At 29.0% G+C, this 23,591-nt stretch overlaps 1 protein-coding gene across 1 annotated transcript; it reads left to right on the top strand.

Moving 5' to 3' along the window:
- Nucleotides 1–1,350: 1,350 nt before the first annotated feature.
- aru (arouser) lies at nt 1,351–23,350 on the top strand. Its single transcript, XM_065514770.1, has 8 exons — nt 1,351–1,418; nt 7,301–7,732; nt 7,803–7,946; nt 10,153–11,724; nt 14,070–14,255; nt 14,325–14,391; nt 22,544–22,899; nt 23,022–23,350. Exons 2-8 carry the CDS (start codon nt 7,394–7,396, stop codon nt 23,100–23,102), a joined length of 2,745 nt encoding a protein of 914 aa, XP_065370842.1. The 5' UTR covers nt 1,351–1,418; nt 7,301–7,393; the 3' UTR covers nt 23,103–23,350.
- The last annotated feature ends 241 nt before the right edge of the window (nt 23,351–23,591 follow it).

Here is a 23,591-nt window from a genome sequence, read left to right as displayed (position 1 = left end):
ATTATATTTAAAAATGTTTAAATATATGTTATTTTTTTAAGAATATTTGACCACTTTTTAAACTAACGTCAAGAAAATTGAAGCGTTAAATTTGACAGTCAAAGTGTCAAAAAAAAACGTAAGCGTTGCGTTGTATAAAATATACAATTTCAAACAACTGCAATCGCAATAACGTAAGAATCAGATGTTACAACGCGAGCAGTCACTTGCTTGAACGCAGTGATTTGCAAACTGTAATTTAATGCAACGCAAAGAAAATGGAGGCGTTGCGTTTTATAAAATTAGGGCCTTAATGTTACACAAGTTTAACTTAACATATTGGTGTTGCACAGTGTTATAGAAAAAAAAAATAGTGGGAAATAAATCTGTAACTTCTAGACGCTTAGTTCCATTTCAATAAAATTTGACGTGCACAAAGAGGAAATATTGTCGAGTTTGAGTTTCGACCTCATAGGCCCATCAGATGCGCGGCCAGGGCTCCCCAAAGTAGGACACCTCGGGTATGTTACATTATTAAAACGATCCTATTTCTTCTTTTGGGTTCCGATTTCGAAAAAAATTACATATAAAGAATCTCCTTGTCGAGTACTAAAAAAGGAGATATTCGCATTTTAAAATTAAATTTTCAAAATTGTTACAAACCGTACTCCAGTTTTTTGATAATATCGGGACTAAATATTTACCGATTTTCTCCATTTTTATTTAATTGGACTAACAATAAATGTATATGTTAAACAGAAAAAGAATTGTTTAAAAATCGTGACCGACTTCAATGTTATATGCATTTTAATTTAAAAAATTGATGTCGGAACCATTATTCATGAAAAATTTTAAATTAGAAAAAAAAATTGCCACAATTATACAAGGCGTTGGCCATCACATCTGGGAACAGGCACGATAAGTGAACACTCAGACGAATCGAATGGCATATAAAGAATTTTTGGAAAAACTTGAACGTGGGGGGTAGGTCCATTAAAACTTTGATGTCAAAGCCATTTTTCATGAAAAATTTTAAATAAGCAAAATAATATAAGGCCTTGGGCATCATATCTGGGAACGGGAACAATAAGTGAACTCTCATACTGAGCTTTTTAAATATAATTTTTGAATTCAGTTAGATTTAAATTTTGAAGAGTTTATTTATTTAATAGTTATGTGTGTATTGAAAACTATCTTTATCTATCTTTATCTACCAAAATTCGAAAAATCTAAACAGACCAACCCAACTACTAAAACACATTTTATTTGTCCCAATTGGAACCCAACCACAAAGTATAATTTGTGACAGAACGGCAACGCTGAGGCTAACTGGTTGGTTGAAAAAACACAATAAAAACAAATTTAGTCAGTATTTGGTAACGTTTTTCTACACACGCTTTAGTGAGGTGTGCTATTACTTTTCCTTTGTTGTTGTTGGGGTACGTTAACCGATAACAAATAAAACAAGAGACTAAAATTGTTTAATATTTTTCTAACAAAACTGTATGCGGCCTAAAGGGGAAAATCATTTGTTGCCCATCTAACAATATTTTTGTTGTTCTCTATTGGAATTTTGTGTTTTTTTTTTAATATTGTTGATGTTGGTATGCGTACGAGGAGAATTAAAAACAAGTGTGCGACGACCGACGACTTTGTAGAAGTATCATACTAGTTGTTAGAAAAGTGGTAGTGTTTTTAATACGTGTTTAAATAACTTTAAATTTAACTATTTAAACTATTTATCTACATGAAAGCTAGGTAAAAAACAGTTTTCGTACTAAGTAAAAGTTAAAACCGATTTTTTGTCAAATACAGCGGAAATAAATACCAAAAATTAACAATAATAATTAATATAATAAAAGGTAAAAGTGTGAAATCTAAAAAAATAAACGTAAAGACAAGTTTAATACGAAATACATAAGTCAAGATTAGTAATGATGCCACAATGCAAGAATTTTAGAAAAACGACGGACGCGCCTTAATTGAGAGAATTATAATACCTACTATGAAGAATGCAAACAAACAAACAAATAAAGTGAAGAGACCCAATTTCAATACAATTTATGTTCTACATAATACTAGTATGTATTGATTTGTTATTTATATACAAAAATTAGTGGAGAATATGTTTGAAAATTCCACTTTTAACTTTTAATTTTCCATATTATTTTAAGGTAGCTTTAGTTCCTGACGACTGCCTTGAATTTCATTTTTACATTGCCACGCCTACTAAAAAATAAGTGGAATTCAGTATATAAACTGACGGTAATACATATGTAAAAATATTGCAATGAATTTAAAATGTTTATTTATAATAAAGACATTTTTATGTTGTGAACTTAAGTTCAACTTTATCTTGCCTACCATAATTTATGATATCAGTTTGTTAAAAGCTCAAATGTTTGTAAAATTTCTTCCGATATCAATAAATAAATATATAAATTTGTATGTAGTACTTCTTTCACTCAGAGTAGAGTTGTTGATAATATACAGTGGTAGACACTCGTTTGTACGCACATAACATATTTTTATAAAATGAGACTGATTTATTTATTATTATGATTTGATTACAAAAACCATGTAATTGTTCATGATGTGAAGAAACATCATAATTTGGCCCTTAGCGCCAAATTATCGTAAGCGACGAAACACAAATTTTACAGGAGAGGTTTTTTTTTGATTATTTTGAAATTTATACATAGAATTAAAAATGTTATGATGCGATATAATATATTGTCGTTCAAGCTATTTGTCTATTTTTCAAAAATATTTATAACTTTTGTTAATTAAAAATTCATGGAATACCTACCTACTTTATTGAAAAATACGACAAAAAAAATTTTTTTATTGAATTTTTTTACAGATGCAAATTTTTTGAATTGAAATTAAATTTTTATTTATAAATAGTTTTTAATGAAATTTCACAGTTATAAGAATTTTAAAATTCCGAAAAAAGTGTTGAAAAATTCCAAAAATGGGAATTTTTAGTTTTTTGGCTATAAAATCCATACCAGTGTCGGGTTTATCGGAACCCTTTACGAAATAATTAGAAAAATATTGGGCCACCTAAAATCGGTTACTATATTTTGATATCGAATATGCGATTTGAGAATTTTTGCCTTAAAGTTTAATTTTACATAAAAAATATGTGTTTTTTGAATGGACCTGGTCCCCTCGGTATCAACAATTTAATTTTTTTTTTCATTTAAAATATTTCATGAAAACTTAGCTTTCAGAAAGTATAAATTCCTTATACATCCTCTTAGAAATTTTTTGCGATAACTTAAAAAGAAAAAAGTTCTTAGAAATTTTTTGCGATAACTTAAAAAGAAAAAAATTATCGAAAAATAGCCTTTTTAAATTCAAATGCATATAACTTTAAACTTTATCATTATTTTTAAACAATTCTTCTTCTATTTGATACATGCGTGTGTTGTTAGTCCAACAAAGGAAAACTTGAGAAAATCGGGAAATACACTGTTATCAAAAAACTGGAGTAAGGTGGGTAAAATTGTTGAAAATTTAATTTTCAAATGCGAATATCTCCCAAGCTATAAGAGATAATTGATAGCTACGAAATCGGAACACAAACGAAGAAATAGGATCGTTTTAAAAATGTAACATACCCGAGGTGTCCCACTGTGAGGACGCTTGGTCGCGCCCCTGGTGGGCCCATGAGGTCCACGTTCAAAACTTAAACTCGACAACACTTGTTCTTTGCTCATGTGAAATTTCATTCAAACCAATCTAACCATTTAGTACAGATTTATTTCCCTCTTTTTTTTCTATACTACTGTGTGTTGCTTACGATAAAATTCGTTTACTGTAAAATGTAAACATTGACTTATGATAACATCTTACCCCCTATAATTTTGAAGTTATTAAAAATTTTGATATTCTGAGAAATTTTAATTTTTGCAATAAAAAAAAAAAAATCTAGAAAATGTCGCTTACGATAATTTGGCGCTAAGGGCTCGATATATAGGTTTGTTATTTTAGACCATATAACGTGTGAGAAATATTGAAAAAAATCCAGGACTTCAAACTTTTGAGATATTTATTAAGAAAGAAAACAACATTAAAATTAGAACAAAAAGTAAAAATTAACTTGTTAATTCAGTTTTTATAAATATTTTAATTCGTCTCCTAGTATATGCTAGACTCAAAAACCGTGACAATTCTTTTAAAATCCGGCTCTGTGGGGTCGATCGAAAGAAAAGTCGTAATAAATCTGTCTATTCCAAAGTACTGGTCCAATTGCAAAATGATGTACAAACAAATCCTACAGGAGATCATAAGTATTCAGAAAATAAAATATGTGACTACCTTTTTAGAATGCAAGTTGAGATATAGGGTGTTAAAGTATACCACCTTTAGTTTTCAATGATTTTTAGAGCTCGTAACTTGCACAAGTATAAACAGATAGTAGTTAAATTGTTTGTTTATAATACATACTAAGTTATCACTTACACTTTAAAATATATTCAAGTTTCAATTATGAAATTTTTGATTTTTACCTTGACTTTTTGCCTTTTGTAGTTTTAATATTTTTTTCTAAAAAAATTATTTTATATCTAATAAACTCCAAACTAAGACATAAAAACTTTTCTAAAATCTTAATACGCATACATTACCTACATACATTTTGACAAAAATTATGCTTAATTCAAAAAAATTATTTGAATCTAAATTTTGATGATTAGTTTAAATTTAGCTTGTTAATTTATATCTTTATAAAATTGTTAAATTTCTGAATCCGGTGTATATTGTATAATTATCATGTACAAGATCTCTTATTTCTGTAGTTTTGTTTACATAATTATGTATGGAGACTTAAAATAACAAAAGCAGTTTCTACTGTAACAAATCTTATATAGAAAATATAAAACCGTTGCTATTTTTAATGAAAAAAAGTAATTTCGCGTAAATAATATTAAAATATATGTATGTTTGTAACTTATTTGTAAATTATGCCAATCAGCTCAGGATCACTTCCTGAAGTGATAATTCGACAAAAGTCGGTACAAGCTCCTCTATTGTCCCAATGAAAATAGTTAAGCTCTTATAATTAACTATATAGTTATATAGGTATTTAAATGAAATTCAGCAAAATTAAGTTTAATATCAGCCGAACTCGCCTCACCAAATTTTGTCATTATCTGTCCACAATAAGTCATAGCTACCATATAGGCCCACTTCCTAAAATCACTTTAACTAACATAAATCTCTTGAAAATTATAGTAATAAAATAAAATTCAACACAAATAAATTATTTACAAAAGTTATGTCACTAAACGATCAGTCCATAATTAGTCACAGCTCCCATATAATGTCCACTTCTAAAAATCATTTTAATGAGTATAGATTTCTTAAAAAATTTGGTATTCAAATAAAATTCAACACAAATTGGCGATTGGTGTATAATTATATTGGTGTGGGGTATCATATGGTCGGGCTTGACCGACTATACTTTCTTACTTGTTTTTCCTTTCATCCTGTTAATGTACAGAATATTCTGTAAAGTTCCGGTTTTATAAATTTAGTTAGTGAATTTGAAAAATAATTCAAATTTGCCAGATCCAACATTATTAATTTAATGTTCTGAGTTAATTTAAAAAAACATATATTTTAAAATGTTTTTTGTAGTGGTTACATATTTTTAGTTTTATTTTAACTCTTTGCGGTTGGGTGGTTAGTTTATTAACCACATTTTCTACAGACTTTAAAACATGGTTTATTGGCATCTATTGTCATTTTGCTAAACAATTATATTTTTTGAAGTCATCGTTTATGATTTTTTGCAAAACTTTGCCGTCAGGGTGCTCTGGTTAGATACATTTTTCTTTTGTAATATATATTTATTGGCCTATTGAGGCTTTTTTCTATTACTTGAATTTAAATAAATAAATAAATAAATAAATAAATAAATAAATAAATAAATAAATAAATAAATAAATAAATAAATAAATAAATAAATAAATAAATAAATAAATAAATAAATAAATAAATAAATAAATAAATAAATAAATAAATAAATAAATAAATAAATAAATAAATAAATAAATAAATAAATAAATAAATAAATAAATAAATAAATAAATAAATAAATAAATAAATAAATAAATAAATAAATAAATAAATAAATAAATAAATAAATAAATAAATAAATAAATAAATAAATAAATAAATAAATAAATAAATAAATAAATAAATAAATAAATAAATAAATAAATAAATAAATAAATAAATAAATAAATAAATAAATAAATAAATAAATAAATAAATAAATAAATAAATAAATAAATAAATAAATAAATAAATAAATAAATAAATAAATAAATAAATAAATAAATAAATAAATAAATAAATAAATAAATAAATAAATAAATAAATAAATAAATAAATAAATAAATAAATAAATAAATAAATAAATAAATAAATAAATAAATAAATAAATAAATAAATAAATAAATAAATAAATAAATAAATAAATAAATAAATAAATAAATAAATAAATAAATAAATAAATAAATAAATAAATAAATAAATAAATAAATAAATAAATAAATAAATAAATAAATAAATAAATAAATAAATAAATAAATAAATAAATATATTAATTTGAAAATATTGTAAAAATTAGGTTTTTTTTTTTAGAAACTTTCACGCATTCATTAAAAAAAAGCACAGAGTGTTTATTGTTCATCGAATTCAGTATTACTTTGATATTTCCGTTGTTTGTCAGAAAATTGTTTTGATTTTAAACTTATACACCAAAAAGCGTGGCTGAAAGAGTTAAAATGCAACAAAAATTATTTGACAAAAAAGTTAGTTTTACGGACATATTTTATGTAAAAATTAGCTTTTGTTTTAATATTTCTCAAGTTTTAGCGATATTAAGTTTGTGGGTCATTTTGACCCAAAGGAGATATAGTAAAATTTTGCATATATCTGAACTTTGATCTCGATTTGGCTAAAATTTTCAGCACTTAACTTTTACAACTAGTGTCACAATATTCCAAATTAAGGAAGATTGGTGTAAATATTTGGTTACAGTAACTGACAATTCAAAATAAAGCTCTATTTGGAAGAAATATATATTTAACTTTAGGGACACCGGAAATCTATATCATAAACAGTTTCGGATGATATTTTTAATCGACTCATTATTGACAAACTTATTAGAATTTAGGAATTTTATTTTTAAATGCATCTAATGTACTATTGCTTAAGAAGTACAATACAGTTTGAACTATGTACTTCCAATTTTGTACGAAATAAATATCTGACAAATTATTGTTTTATGTTCATTTATTTACAGCAATATAATTGTTGCTTCATGTTTTTGATTGGTATTGTAAAAATTAAAATTTTTACCGGTAATTTGGAACTCTTTTGAAAAGGCACGATCAAAATGTCATATTCTCATTCGAATGGCGGTGGTGGAGGTATGGGTGATGCCGGCAGCCATCGAGGTTATTCGGGTGACGAACGTGAGTCACGAAGTGGTGGGGAAGACGGTGGTGGCAGCGTCGGACGTAATGATGACAGTGATGTAATATTACATGATATACCCACATATTTGCTTGAACACTTGGCGACGTTTACTGTAAATAAAGACTCCGGTATAGTCTATCCAGCAGACGGCATGAGGCGTTTACTACAGTTAGAGAAAACTACTGGTATTTGGTCACAAAAGATGCAGTTATGTTTAGACTATCGTTGGGTGCTAATAATGGATTATGAAACTGGGGTTTGTATAGCAACGAAGTCTTAAATAAAGTTCTAAAAACTCTTATGTTTAATGTATATTTGACTTTCAGAATATTATTGAAAGGTTTCCTGCTACGCTTATTCAAGAACCAACAGCATTTACCTCTACTGATGCTATGGAGTTGTATAATAATATATTGGTATTCATTGTTTCCGGGGGCAGTGGATCGCGTTCTGAAATGCATATTTTTCAGGTAACTGTAATTTTTTTAATTAATTTAATGTTTTGTTAATACATATATATATAGTTAAATATGTTACTTTATTTGCTTCAGGTTTTATTACTATGTAATATTGTTATATTGGCCTTGAAGGTTTGATATTACGAACTATATTTTATTATTTTATTTTAATGTATGTATATGGGACATTTCATGTCAAGTGAACCAACTTTTGAAATGGATGTCTTCCGATCGGGATTGCACCAAGGTTAGTTCTATTGGATAGTAATTCAGACACAATTTTTCAACAAGATCGGTCGAGAACTTTCAGAGTTAAAGGGGGTCAAAATTTGCCCCCAAATAGTAAGATAGCTCTTTCTTCAATCTTCCGAAAAAAAAATTTTAAAAATAAATAAAAAAATTTTAATGTTTTTCCGAAATCAAAAACTTTTTTGACTTTTTTTTAAATGGGCCCCTTTTTTCTTAAAATAAAGCTTAGATATTTTCCTTGAAGACCTTTTTGGTCGCTTAGTGGGATGCGAGTTCGGGCCCATTTTAGAAAAAAAGTTTGATTTTGCAAAAAAAAAAAAAAAATCAAAAATTGTATGTCTTGAGTTACAAAATATTTATTTTGTTACATTCCCACTCGCATCCCACTAAGAGCTAGTTTCTTACTTGTCAGTTAAACTCAGCTTAACACGCTGTTATATTAATCCTGAAAGATATTTTGCCGGATTATAACCAATGATTGTGTTTCTCACTAGTGGATTAATTTTGTTAGCATTGCCATACTTTTCAGTCAAATCACATGTTTATTCTTAAAATTTTTTCATATAAATATGGCAATACTATACATTTTATAAGAAAAAGCAACCGCGTTACATAACTTTTTTTGTAAATTTTAACTTTCTAAAAGAAAAAGCGATATAAAAGTATATAAAATGTATATTAAAAATTATATTGATGTTAATAAAGCAAATAAAAACAAAGAGCTGCTGTGCTGAATTGTTTATTTTATTTTCCATCTGTTTGTGCTTTGGCATTTTATACTTAGGTTTAACTCACCAATGATGCTCAGTTAAACCTAGATTATATAGCATATAAACAATAAGTGAGAAACACAATTTTTAGTTTAATTTAGGTTTAAGCGAAGAATGTAGATTATCTCTATCCCAGAAACTAGCTCTAAGCGACCAAAAATATCTTAAAATAATTTTTAGCAAATAAAACAAAAAATTAAAAAGGGCCCAATTTGAAAAAAAGTCAAAAAGTCAAAAAGTTTTTGATTTCGGAAAAAATATTAAATAATAGAGTTCTCGACCGATCTTGTTAAAAAAATTGTATTTGAATTACTATCCAATAGAACTAACCTTGTTGTAAATTTCATCCCGATCGGAAGACATCGGTGATCTGTACTAAGCCCAATTAGTTTCAAAGTGGTATACTATTTGAAAAATTCTACCACAAGTCAACGGAACATCTAACATTGAGACATGCTAGATTGTTGAAATTTCACTTACCATAGGAATCAGTTTAATCGATTGCAGATGGAAACTGTTTAAACGAATTTTCACAAATGGTTCGAAAAAGTTAGATAGAACAAGCAGCGCATTTTGGTTTCCGTGTATGGACATAGATGCATCATTCTCGCTGCACAACAACTGTCGGATATTCACAGCTGAGGCTATGGCTGTTTTAGAATCGCTTCTGTTCTTGAAGATTAATGATGTCGGAAGATACCTAATAATATTAGACATCAAATCTGTCTTACTGGCCTGGCCATTGAGCGTTTTAGCAACAATAGAACTCACGAGTACATTTGGAGAATTAGAAACGAACTATATGAGCTCAGCCAAGCCGGTTTTACGATACACTTCCTGTGGATACCTAGTCACTCTGGTATCTCTGGTGATGAACTTGTCGATAGTGTTAATTAGTATAAGTAATAATTAAAACGTAGAGCTAATAAAAAAACCAAGTTAGAGTGTAATAGTCGGCGATATCGAAGAAAAAAATGGAAACAGAATAACTATTACAAATCCAATTTAAATATCGTAAGTTTCATTTATGGTCCGATTTGGTTAATATTTTGAGAAATATTCCACAATGTATTTTTTTTGAAAGAAACGTCTTTATTCAAATTGTATTGTATTATTTATTATTTTCAATGGAGAATGAATATTTGATAGTATAAATGCTTTTTACGCCTTTATTATTTTGTTTTTTTTATACTTTTTAGTCACAAAATGTTTCCGCCGTTCATTTGGTAGAGGATTTGAAAAACTTACAAAGAGGTAATTTTGATGTACAACAACGTGAAGTAATGACATTACAAGGAAATTCGCGTCATACACAACAACAACAAATACCTCATAGTAGCAACACTCATTCGCAAGTCTATATGGATTCCAACAGTAATAGTGGTGTGATGATGGGTGGACATAACAAAGTTGCACATTCACGTAATACCGAACAACATGCAACAAATTATCAGCAGCATTCCATGAGCAAAGAACAACACAACTATAATATGCGAGCTGATAATGACAATATAGCAACAGGGTTGGGTGAAATTGACTCTGATCATGGGGGTATTCATGATGCACGTGCTTTAGGCGGTGTAAATTTAAATGATGATGAAACTAGTTCGGTTTCCAGTGATAAATATGAACGAGATGTCAATGTACTTAATCATTGTTTTGACGACATCGAGAAGTTTATAGCTCGTCTGCAGCATGCGGCAGCCGCTTCGCGAGAGCTCGAAAGAAGAAGGCGAAATAGAAAATCTAAGAAAAAAGATCCCGGTGAGGGTCTATTGACATTGCGTACGCGGCCACCACATGAAAAGGAATTTATTGATATATTTGCCAAATTCAAGCTCTCTTTTAATCTACTGGCAAAACTTAAGGCTCATATTCATGACCCGAACGCTCCGGAGCTAGTACACTTTTTGTTTACACCTCTGGCTTTAATTGTTGAGGCTGCAAGTGACACGTACTATGAATCTCAGCTTCCAGCCAGAGTGATAAATCCTTTGCTAACGCGGGAAGCTGTTAATTTACTTATCAATTGTGTGACTAGTAAAGAGACCGAACTTTGGCGCTCTTTAGGTGACGCTTGGACAGTGCCTAGGGATCAGTGGAAGGAAGATGTTAGTTCTTATCATCCGGTCTTTTTAGACGGCTGGTCTCCAGACTACTTAATAATTGATGAATTGGAAAAACCAACTACTATGACTCCTCCGCCACCAGCTATTGTAAGCAATAGCAATAAACGTGGTCACACAGAGAATGGTCGTGAACTAGCTCTAGATATGGCAGGTAATAGTGGCTCAGCTACGCATGACAACACTGGCCTTAGTTACGACGACTGCGATGGTAGTGATAAATACAATATTGAAAACACAATTGACACAGCGGATCGTTATAGCGAAGTCGTTATGTCGTACCGAGATCACCAGCAAAATACCAAAAATCATTCAAATGCGGCAACAACAATTGGTACTGCTGGAGATGTGGGTGCTGTAGGAATACACGCAATCACGTCTGGTGTGCAAAATCTTTACAATCGTGGTATGCGCTCGTCTCAGGCTCACGGTAATATGATGGATCAGGTTAACTCACCCTCACCGACTACAATAAGTCATCCAATGCCAGAAATATCAAGTAGCATACGTTCTGGGGACGATCAAATGGTGGAGCAGTGGCTAGATGAACTGCAGGCGGCTGGTGCTAAAATAGTATTGGTTACATATCCCCGCACCGCCAATAATGATAAAGAATTAAGTGTGGTTCGTGGTGAATATCTCGAGGTACGTGTTTTTCTCCCAACATTTTTTTTAATTTCGTAATTATTTATACATAAATGTACGTATGAACATCGGGGTGTCGAAATTCGCTGTTTATGAGCTAAATTTTGATGTACCTAAAGTTTTGCAAGGGCATCATACATAATATTAGACGTAATTTCAACACTGGGAGAATCCATACCAAAACGGACAGAAAACTGCTATTTTCGATTTTAACAAAATTTACTACACATATTACGGTTCCAAAGGGTTCATAAAATCAAAGACTTTCATCGGAAACCCTTTCCATTTCAAAAATATCGCGATTTGAAAACTGAAAAATTTGTTAAATTATAAAAAGTAAAATTATATACACATAATTGCCCGTAACATTTAAACTACTCAAAGTCCAACATAATTTTTGATTCCATTTTAAAGCCAATGATATTCACCCTTATCGTGGTTGGCGTAAACGTCTTACGCCTTCGACTGTTTCGTACTAGATTAAAGATAAAATGCAAACTGTTTCTTTAATCTAGTACGAAACTGTCGTAGGCGTATGACGTTTACGCCAACCACGATAAGGGTGATTGTCCTTAAAATGGTGTCAATAAAATAGTTTACTTCGAATAGGTTAAAGATCAATTTTCGGATTATATATTTCAATATAAAAAATATCAAATGAGGACATCTAAACTCTCTACTATATTCGTGCAAAAAAAATTCGATGGAGACTCGATTAGTTCAGGAGTTATAAAGAAAAATGTTAGTAAAAGTACGTTTTTTCATATAAATTCATAAAAAAAATTTAAGCAAATAGAAAACAGAACACAGTTGAATAAATTTAATTTTATATTGTAAAACACTGGTTCTTAAATTTCTATATGAATTTATATGAAACAAGTATGAGAGCTATATTCGGCTGTGCCGAATCTTATATACCCTTCACAAATATATAAACTTCAAAATACAAATTTTATATATTTTTTGGTAAACAAAATTTATTTTTTTCCAAAGTTGTTTTTTTCATTTTTTGGAGAAAAATTTTTTTCGAATTGGTTTTTTTTAAATTTTTTTTTAATATTTAGCGAAAAAATTTTGGTGAAAAAAATTCGGGTTAAAAAATATTTTTTCCGATTTTGACCCATTATAGGTGCAACTTACTACGGACTTACATACGTCGTTGCAAAGATCTTTGAAATATCTGTCATTAGATATCCATATTGTCTATATTAATGACTTAGTAATCCAGACATAGGTCTTTTGACCTATAGGCCAAAAATCGAGGTTGTCCTGGTTTTTTCCTTATATCTCAGCCATTTGTGGACCGATTTTCTCGAGCCGGAAGAATTCCGGAGATATTGATGTATGAATCGTGTATGTACGTTATTTGGGGGCTTCGGGAAGTTGATTTCAATAGACATACGGAAAATGGCTTAATCGACTCCGCTATCTATAATGATCCAGAATATATACAGCCCAATTATGAAAAAAAATTTCCCGGTAGTTTGTTCCCCGAGAGTTTTTTCCCATTGAATTTAAATAGGTTAAATGGGAAAAGGGAAAAAACTCCCGGGGAATTTTTATTCATAATTGGGCTGAAATTACAAACGGAATGACAAACGAAGGTGGAGGGTATAAAAACGTACTTTTAATAACGTTTTTCTTTATAACTCCTGAACTAATCGAGTCTTCATCGAAATTTTTTTGCACGAATATAGAGAGAGTTTAGTTGTTCTCATACCTCGTTCTTTATTAATTTCAAACACCGCGATCTTTGATATTTTTTACATTGAAATATATACTCTGAATATTGACCTTTAACCTTTTGGAAGTAAACAATTTTATTCACACCATTTTAAAGACAATATTTTTGGCTTTAAAATGGATAAAACTGCAACATTGAAAATTGTTGCAAATACGTTTAAAATATAATTTTTTGTCAAATTTCGTTTTGGAAAATTTTATAATGATAGATAATTTTTACTTTCCTAAGAACTAAAGATTTTACTGAAATCGGGAAACGTTAAACCTTTCATCACTGAGGTCAAAAGTAACACTTGTTAATGTTAGGGATTTTTCTTTATTTTGGTCTCATGTTCAAAAAATGGCTAATTTTCATATTTTAAGATTTCAAACTTCTTTCGGGAGTTTCATCAAAATACTCCAATAGATGAGAGTCAGATGAGTCAAACATAATAAAATAATTCGGAGGATCAGAGTTTTTCTGTGATCATCAAAACATGGCCTTGTAGCACCGTGTTTAAGTAGCATAGGTTGTTGAAATTTGGTCAAGATATTATGGATACCTATTTTACAATTCTAAATATTTACGTTGACAATCCCTGTAATGTATATTTATTTTCTAGATTCTAGACGACACTCGGAAGTGGTGGAAAGCCAGAAATATCCGGGGCCAAATGGCCCATGTGCCACACACAATTGTTACACCCTACAACTATGGCGACATTGAAACTATTCGAAACCAAAACATGTATGCCGGCCATCATCAGCAAACTTCCAATTATACGAAACCAAGAAATTCTAGTACAACCGTAATTTTTTAATTTGTATTCTTAATAGCAAGTATCACTGTTATCTGAGTATTTTTTACTTTATTTTAGGACAATATTGTTGATTCACGTACATCAAGCAATGACAACGCAGATTGGATACGCAACAAACATTTGGGTAAGAAGGGCGAGTTTAGATACTTCTAATTGTTTTTAAACTTTTTAGTATTTGAGTAGAAATCATTACACGCAACCCGCCAGTTTTTGTAACACAAAACACACAATATCCATTCATTATTTTAAATATTCTGTTTGTTATTTTCTTTAAAACAAGTAAAAAATATTGCAACATAAATGAACAATAGAATAGTTTAACCTATTTCCCAGTAAGAGTGATTCGAATGAAGCAGGTTTTTAAGGCAGAAAAGAAGGCATGCATTTTGTACGGCGAGTTCAAAATAGGAAACAACATATTTGCTACATGAAACCCGCAATTTTCTAGGCCTACTAACACATAGCTAAGCGCTTCTTTTTGTCCTGATATTCAGAGTTTTTTGTAAAAAAAAAAAATATAGTTTATCCAATGCGAATTTTTTTACAGGCAGTACCAATTCTACAACCAATATAACTTAACTTTAAATAATATGTTTTTGTAAAAATATTTCCTAGCTGTTTAATTTACTGTGGATTGCGTCTGCATTTTTTGTTGTCAAAACTTTGCATGAGGAACAACCACATATTGGTCCGTAAGCTTGTGTCGACTCATAATCACAATTACATTTTCTCCCTTATAAACCTGCTTCGTAGTAAAGAGTTTTAAATTTTATTATTTATTTGTTTATGAATTCATTCTTTCACTACTGCTACGCAGCAATGCTTATTCTCATATTTTTTCTTTCTAAAATGTTACATTAATTCTTCGATGAGAATGTGAAACTGTTATGGGTTATGTATTTTATTAAATTAACTAATTCATGTTTAATTTTTAGTTTTTTGGGTGGCTTTAATTCATTTAAAGTTACCGTTTCTCAAAATGTTTGTGAATATTTGGTGAACTGGATCCAAGCATAGATGTTTCTTTTTAAGGTTTTTATGATTTGTTTCATATTTCTCGCAAAGGAAACATATGAAATATTGGTATCATGTAAAAGGTATTTGAAAACCGCATTTAATACTATATCCAAAAATATACGAACTTGTGCAAAGATTTTAATAATTATAATTATTTATTGGATATATGACTTAAAAATTCGGTATTTTTTTTATGAAACATTTGTACAATATAAAAGTATTGGCCATTGTTAGTAAGGACCTTTTCCCATCTTTCTGGCAACATATTGATTCCGAGCCAAAAGAACTGCTCATCTTTTGAGTCCAATACGAATCAAGCCAATATCAGATACTCTGTTCCAAATTGAAGCGTATCCCAGAGAGAGCATTCAGCATCGATCGAAACAAATAGTATTCGGACGGCGAAAAGTCTGGTATATAAGGCATATTTTGCGATTGACCCGACTGTGCAGTGTGCCTAGCAGATACCAATATTTCATATGATTCCTGAAATATGAACAAATCATAAATACCTTCAAAAAGGACTCTTATCCATTGGTCCAGCTCACCAAATACTGACACCAGGACAATAAAACAAACAAAATAAACTTTCATTTTATTTGGGAACATCGACAACATATTTTACCTCCATACATGATAAAAATTTAATCGCGAATCAATATTTCACATGAAATATGTTCCCTTTTCCCATTTTTCGATCATAAATTTTGTTCACGTGAAAAAATCCTCATGTTGTGAAATTTTTTGATGGAATTTTGTAAACAATAAACAGCTGTTACGAACAAAATCAACTATTGCGAATGAAAAGTTTATGGGAATATCACGATAGCAATTTTCCCTTCGAGGGAAATTGATATTTCATGGGAACATAAATTTCACATGTTTTTCACGATAGAGGTGAATATAAATACAAATTCGGTGTGTTATATTCAATATAAATTTTGAATATTAATATTTGGTGGGTTAACCTTTTGCTTTGGAAATATAATTCATTCTCTAATGATCAATTTTGTACCATTCTTCTTGAAGGAAATTTCAGCTGTTATTAAACAATATTTTCTTACTAATCCTTTACAACAAGGTCTGTGTGCTTAGTGTCATTATTATGCTGGTAATATATTCTGGCACTATCTTTTAAATTGATATTTTTTTAACATGATATTCAAAAACGCGTGTTTTTATACACTTTTAAACTTCAGCAGTTGTATATTTACAAAAAAATTATCAACGAAATTAATTAAATACATAATATCATATATTGTTTGAAGTAAATAGTGTATAGTTATTTTAATGATTGTCTGTACATTTAGATCGCCCCAAAGACAAATTGTAGATGTCCCTAACTAAAGTGAAAGTTTAATAATTTTTAAAATAGCTGGATCAAAGGATAAAATGGTGTCAGACATGTTCGTGTAATTTCAAAAATATTCTTTTGAACTTCAGATCGGGCATAGAATACGTTTCAAAAAAAATTATAGAAAAGAAAATTTTTATCATTTGATCCAGCTTACGAAATACTAACAGAAAGACAGAAATTGTGACAAACTAAACTTTAATTTTACTTGAAAACATTGACATCTCACAAAGGGTAACATTTTAATATACCTATATGTATAATGTATGTTTACACATAAATTTATTTAACAAACACCAATAGAGTTAAACACAACTATAATATTTGTTTTTCGTAGATGCACAAAAACTCTTATACACTAACAAATGTTTTTAAAATTCACTGCATTCATTTGATAACAATTTTCAATAGAGCACATTCATAAATTATTGCTAACAGAACTACATATACATATGTTAATTTTGATTAATTTAAAAATTTTGAGTTTAAATTTTCAACTAAGTAAATTTGTTGGCAAACAAATTTTGTCCTTTTTGTCCTCTATTTACAAAATCGTATGTTTGGTATTATTATGGATATCTATTGCAAATACATTAATTATATTTAAAAGACGTACCCAATAGTATAAAAACAATTTTCGAAATACATAAATACATTTTTTGTGAGATTTATAAATATATAAATTTTACTTATTGAGCTGGGCCCTATTCCACAAAATAACTTATCAACTTTTCACTTTGCACTTATCAAATTACATTTTTTGGCAAAGTGATAAGTATTCTGTTCCACAATATTTTTTGCAATTCTCACTTTACAGTGTAAAGAAAAGTTTACACTAAGCTAATTTTTGGAAAGTCTTTGCTCTCTTTGCAAAGTCCTTGCGTAGATTCTTTGAGATAACAACACCACTATCTCGAAATAGAACAACACCTTGAATAGTATGTTCGGCGATTAATTTTCCACCTTTAATGAAGACTCGTGTTAATGTTCATAGTTCGGGGTCACGTTCTGTTTCGTTTGGGCACTGCTACTCGTTCAATATATATTGAACCGCGATCCAGTATCGCGATATTTATTGAACGTGTAGCATGCAGTATTGATGGATCGCAATCCAAATCGCAGAATAACGTAATTTTGCGTGATCCATTAAAATGGATCGCGATCCAAATATCACAATATATATTGAACGTGTAGCAGTGCCCTTAAAAATAATTGTCGCCATTCAGTTGTGTATTTAATAAACATGTGATTAGATATCTAATATTATTAATAAAAACGTTTATTTAATATACTTGTTGAGAAAATTACAAGGCGGTATATTTCTAGTAATAGAAGGAATAAAAAATTAAAGGGAATGTCAATTTTAAACTAGGGTTGCCATAGCTGTACAATACACTACAGTTACAATATATTTATTTAAATTTTATATCGAAATAGATTTATGTTTATGTATTATTTAATAATTGCTTATTTCTTAAAGATTATTTTGTGTTGTCTGTGAATGTAAGTGGCAAGTCTCAAAAGGGTTATTGAATTTTTGAAATGTAAATAATTACTATTACTAGAAAATTATAATGAAAACTCGTAATTTTTGTTACAAACATGTAAACGAGCAATTTAATTAATTATTATTCTAAACCGTTAAAAAAAAACTTTAAAAGTAACAAAAGTAACTATCTACTTTGCAATAATTATTTTATATATTTTAACATATAAACAAATTGGTTTCAATTGAATCGATTTCATTATCAAGAGTTTGTTGTAATTATATACATATATATTTTATTTATATTGGGTTTTTATACTAAAGCCAAATATACATATTTAACAAAAAAAAAAAACGCAGATTATATTTTTTTTAAAGAAAATACAAAATTTATGAAAATATATTAAATTAGTTTAAATATATATGGTTGAAATACGTTGTACATACATACGTTCTTGAGACTGGCCATTAATTATTGTGTAATTTGTATTTTGGCATGTATATGTACATAGTATGTATTGTCTACTAGTTATATTTGAAATTATTTTATTTATGTTTTGAATTATGTCAGAATTATTTTGTCCGTTCCATATTTATTTTGATAATTATACTCTTTCATATACATATATACATTTAAAAACCAAAAAATATTTATATATTAATAAATCGAATATAAACTTAAAATTCTAATATCGTATGAGAATGTACTGTTTCATTTACTTATTGCTTTTAACAAAGTCCTCCGAATTATTATCTTCAGAAATTTTATTGTACATTGTATTTGAGTTAAAAAGTTTCAACATTTCAGGAGATGGTTCGAACTTTTCACAGCTAATTGAATTACATATTTGTAATGTATGTGTTTAGTAGTCTAAGAAGAGCTTCTAATAGTTCAAATGGTATTTTTCTCTATTGTTCTTCATATAAATCTTTTGGGATATTTGTCTTTAATCCTGTATTAACTGTATTAACATTTTAGCAATAGAACTAAAATTTTGATTGATCCATTGAATTACAGCATACACTTGCTTTTTTATATTCTTCTTCTTTCATATCAACTATTCACAAATAATAATAACACAAAATTTTAGGATTGCCATGGTAAAATTTAGCATAACTTTAGAATGTTTTTCAATATTATCCATAATGTTAAACATTTTTAAATTTTGGTTTATCCCCAAAAAATTTCCCGAAAATTTTATCCCCATTGGCTAAAAAAATCCTCTATTTGGGGATAAATCCCCTAATCTGGTAGCACTGGTGGGAACGACAATTGACAAGGTAGCTTGTCGACGTCGTTGTAGCAGCAGTGGTTGCTGAGTTGACCGTCCTCGAGAACCGAGTGAACTCGGGTCAATCCGGTGAATATAACCGCCTGTCGTGGTGATGCTTGTTAAGCATAGCGTTGTTGATTTTCATAATTAGTCCATTTAATATTAAGGTAAGGTACTCACAAAAGTGAGTAAACACCAGAGAATTATTTGATTTTTTAATATAATGAAAATAATAAAAACTGTCCATCGATTAAAATTTAAAAGTTTCCGGGTTTTGCTGATTGGTTTTGAAAAAAGGTTTAGGTATGTATCCCATAATTTAATTTAAATTTATCTCTACTTTAGTAAATAATGAAAGGACGACGAAAGTGTTATATCAAATATAAAAGTCTTTTCGAAGAAATGCATTTCTTAAAAAGAATTGATGAATATATATAAAAATGAAATGGTCCATGTATGTAATGGCATCACGTGAGAACGGCTGGAGCGATTTCGCTGATTTTTTTTATTCGATTGGAAATTTTCAGGGGATGGTTTGTAAAGAAAAAAAAATTCAAAAATTCGGGTAAAACTCGGATTTTTTTGAGTCCGGTCATATGTAATAAAAAAAGCTCCCTAAAGTATGCAGTACAAATTTAGATATTTTATTTGCAAATAAATAAGAACAGGCAGGTGTATGTGGGTTAGAGAAACTTGAAGAACTGACATTAGTAAATGCTACCGGGCGAGTTTACATAGAGCAAACCGTTGTAATACTTTGAATTAAATGATGTACCTGCAATATGTAATTATTGATCTGTTAAGCCTAGTACTCTGTTATTTGCGAAAAAATATGGTTTTTTCATGCGAAAAATTGTACATGCTGTTTGACAGCTAGCTGTTGGTTTTAATTTTGTGCGAAAAAAGTGCTGCGTATGTTATTTCGTGTGGAAAAATAAGGTTACCAGATTTATTTCACATGTTTTTCACAATAAAAACAGAGTACTGCTTTTGCGAAATTATTTCGCATATATTTCATTCCAAATATTTTATATGTACTTTCACAGCATTTCGCACGAAATTTTGAACAGAGTACCTAGCTTTACCTAATGACAAGCGATTTGCTCTATGGTAAAATCTTCGAAAAGACTTTTCTATTTGATATAACACTTTCGTCGTCTTTTCATTATTAACCAATCAGTATTTACTAAAGTAGAGATAAATTTTAATTAAATTATGGTATACAAAAAAGTACCAAAACTCGGGTTTTGACCGTTTTTCCCTTATGAAAATAGACATTGTTATAATAGTAATACATGCAAAATTTTTAAGCCCCTAAAAACCGTTCAAATTCATCCAATTTAGACATTGCATTTTCGAAAAGTATGTCCCAATGATGCCTCCAGCCCAAAAAACGTAACAAGTGACACGTTGTGGATGTACTTGTTATTTGACAATTACATGTAGGGATTAAGTAAACCTTCAAGGTGAAATATGCTTAGGATGATTTAGCTCGTTCTGTTGCCATCAAAAGTTAATTATTTTTTAAAATATTGTCTCGTTTAGTTTTTCTAAACCTAAACTGTTAGCTGTCGAACTGTTTTTAAAGTAAGTTAAAAATAATTGTGTATTCAAGAATGATCGATTTTATCAGAATTTTTAGAGAAAATGAGAACAATTTTTCACATCACAAGAAATAGAATTCGCACAAAACGAATTGGCATAAAACGTGCTCTGAGTGTACATCCATGGCGAATATGCAAAGTGGTGAACTATGTTGTACAACAACGATGTGAAAAACTATCAAACAAGCCGGATTTATACAAGATGGATGCAGTGGCAACTACGAGCTAAATCATTAATTTTGTATATATGGAGATTGACATTCTCAACAGCGAGAAAATTATAACTATTTTTGCGGTAATAATTCATTAAACACATGAAAATATTTTGCAAATTTTTATTCAGTTCTTATAGATGTATTTAGATCAGACCCAACTGATAGGAGGAAAATCAAAACGATACTTTCAGAAAATAGCAATACATCCTGCGATCCTAACGTTTGGAAATGATGTGCAGATAATTCCGCAGTCATCTATATATACAATATTCAAGGTCATAAAACGTGTGCAAAACATTGAAAAAATATGATTGACGTTTTAAATGCAGTTTAAAGTTATTTTCATATTTAAGTATATTGTGCAAATCGATTTCGATAAAGATTCGAAAACGTTTTGTCCCTTATTTAAAATTTTATTTTTATACTTTTTAACTACATGTGATTAAATTATTTTAAATTAATTGATATTTGTTACCTGAACATTGAACAATTATTTATTTTAATAAACATGTTTCAGTTTAGAAAATAACACAATATAAGATCATTATTATTTTTTACCTTTAGTTTGCTAGAAACGCATAAGCTGGTTCCAAAAAATCATGAAATCTATTGAAATTTATTGTAGTGTAGATCTGAACTTGCCATTTAGGGATTCCGTTAAAAGGTTGTCTGTACTACACATTGTCATTCCGTTTGAATTGTTGACCAATTGACCAAGAACAATTGAATTTTTATCTCACATCAAAAACAACAAAAACTAATAATGTTCATACTAAAATATCCATCGTTATTAATTGCGTTGTTGTCATGTATATGGTATGTATGTATGTATATCAAATGAAAGACCTATCCAACAATATATCAAGGATTAGAAATTTCGGGAACTGTTTTTATAAATTTTGTAACCAAAATCCTTTTTCACCAATTTTTGTTTAAATCTTTGGTGAAGGGTATGTTGATTCGTCACAACCGAATATAGCACTCTTACTTGATTGATCTGTTGTTGGTATTTGGTAGTGTAGTACATACAATCTTTTAACAGAATCTATAAAAAAAAGACCAACACTGTAAATCAATTTTGTAATCAATCGATATTCTTCATTATATATGTATGTACATGATTGTGTTAATTTATTTTGTCTAATTTGTATCTATATGTATATAATATATAATTTGATTTATACACACATTTGCACACTAGTTACGTTGTAGAATTTCCGATATTTTGAAAATAAATTTTATATATGTGTGGTATTTTTTTCTTGGTTGCAATCATTTGCCTTAATTTTTGTAATATGAATTTCTAAATATTTCTTTTCAAAAAAGTTTTATACGCTAAGCCTTCTTCATCTTTAACTGAAACGAAACAAACTGATTCGCCTATATATTCTGGTCAAACGGTGCAAGAAGAATTAAAACACGTATTGAAGCAACGGGAACGACGTAACGATCTTGACATCCATAAGACCTTAACAATTTACATTGATCAAAAATCTAGTCCACCAGAAGTTGTAGCCTGGTTGAGGGCCAAAGAATTTTCAACAACTACAATTGAACGTCTTATAGGTGTCAATGCTGAGGAATTATTTGCTTTAAGTCGAGAACGTATTATGGAAATTTGTGGCAGTAAAGAAGGAAAACGTTTAGCATCACAATTAAGTTTGCAAAAAAGCGTTTCAGGCGTAAGTTTTTTGTTTTTATTGTTTTATTAAATGTAAATTAATAATGATGTAATCATTTTCTTTGTGTGTTATAATTTATCTGCTATTTGAATATGATTTGATAAGTTCTTCTTACTTTTTAGTATAAAACTGCACGATCAGCTGAGTTACATTCGATTCTAGCCAAAGCTCGACCAAAATCCGAAATGAATTTAATAAACTAACAAAGGAATCAATGCCAACAAATACAATAATTTATTATCTACGAGCTGTCTATTTGGAATATATACATACATACACACATACATACACGTATTATAAGGATTGAACATTTAAGGCCCTTTTTGTATGTACCTATTTCGAGCAACAATTATATATTCGTGAAAATATCATTATGCCAAAAAACTGTAAAGTATTAATTACTCCGTCCAGAAATAAAAATACAATGTAAATGCATTGTAGTTTTAACATATTTAAGTTATCTGGAAAGATAAAATGTTTCATTTATTCTACATTCACTTGTAACCGAAATTCTTTTTTCAACATAAGATGATCTATGTATATATACATATATGTATGTATATAATATACATATATACAGGCCTGTCATAGAATTCCATTTCGATTGAAAGTGGAATTAATTCCGCATTTTGCTTCTTCAGAAAATGTAAAATGAACATTTCTTTCGGAATGAAACCACTTTCAGTTTTCAA

This window comes from Calliphora vicina, chromosome X, assembly GCF_958450345.1.
Source record: "Calliphora vicina chromosome X, idCalVici1.1, whole genome shotgun sequence".
Lineage (NCBI taxonomy): Eukaryota > Metazoa > Arthropoda > Insecta > Diptera > Calliphoridae > Calliphora > Calliphora vicina.
The sequence above is the reverse complement of the archived record's forward strand: the minus strand, read 5'-3'. Positions and strand labels throughout refer to the sequence as shown.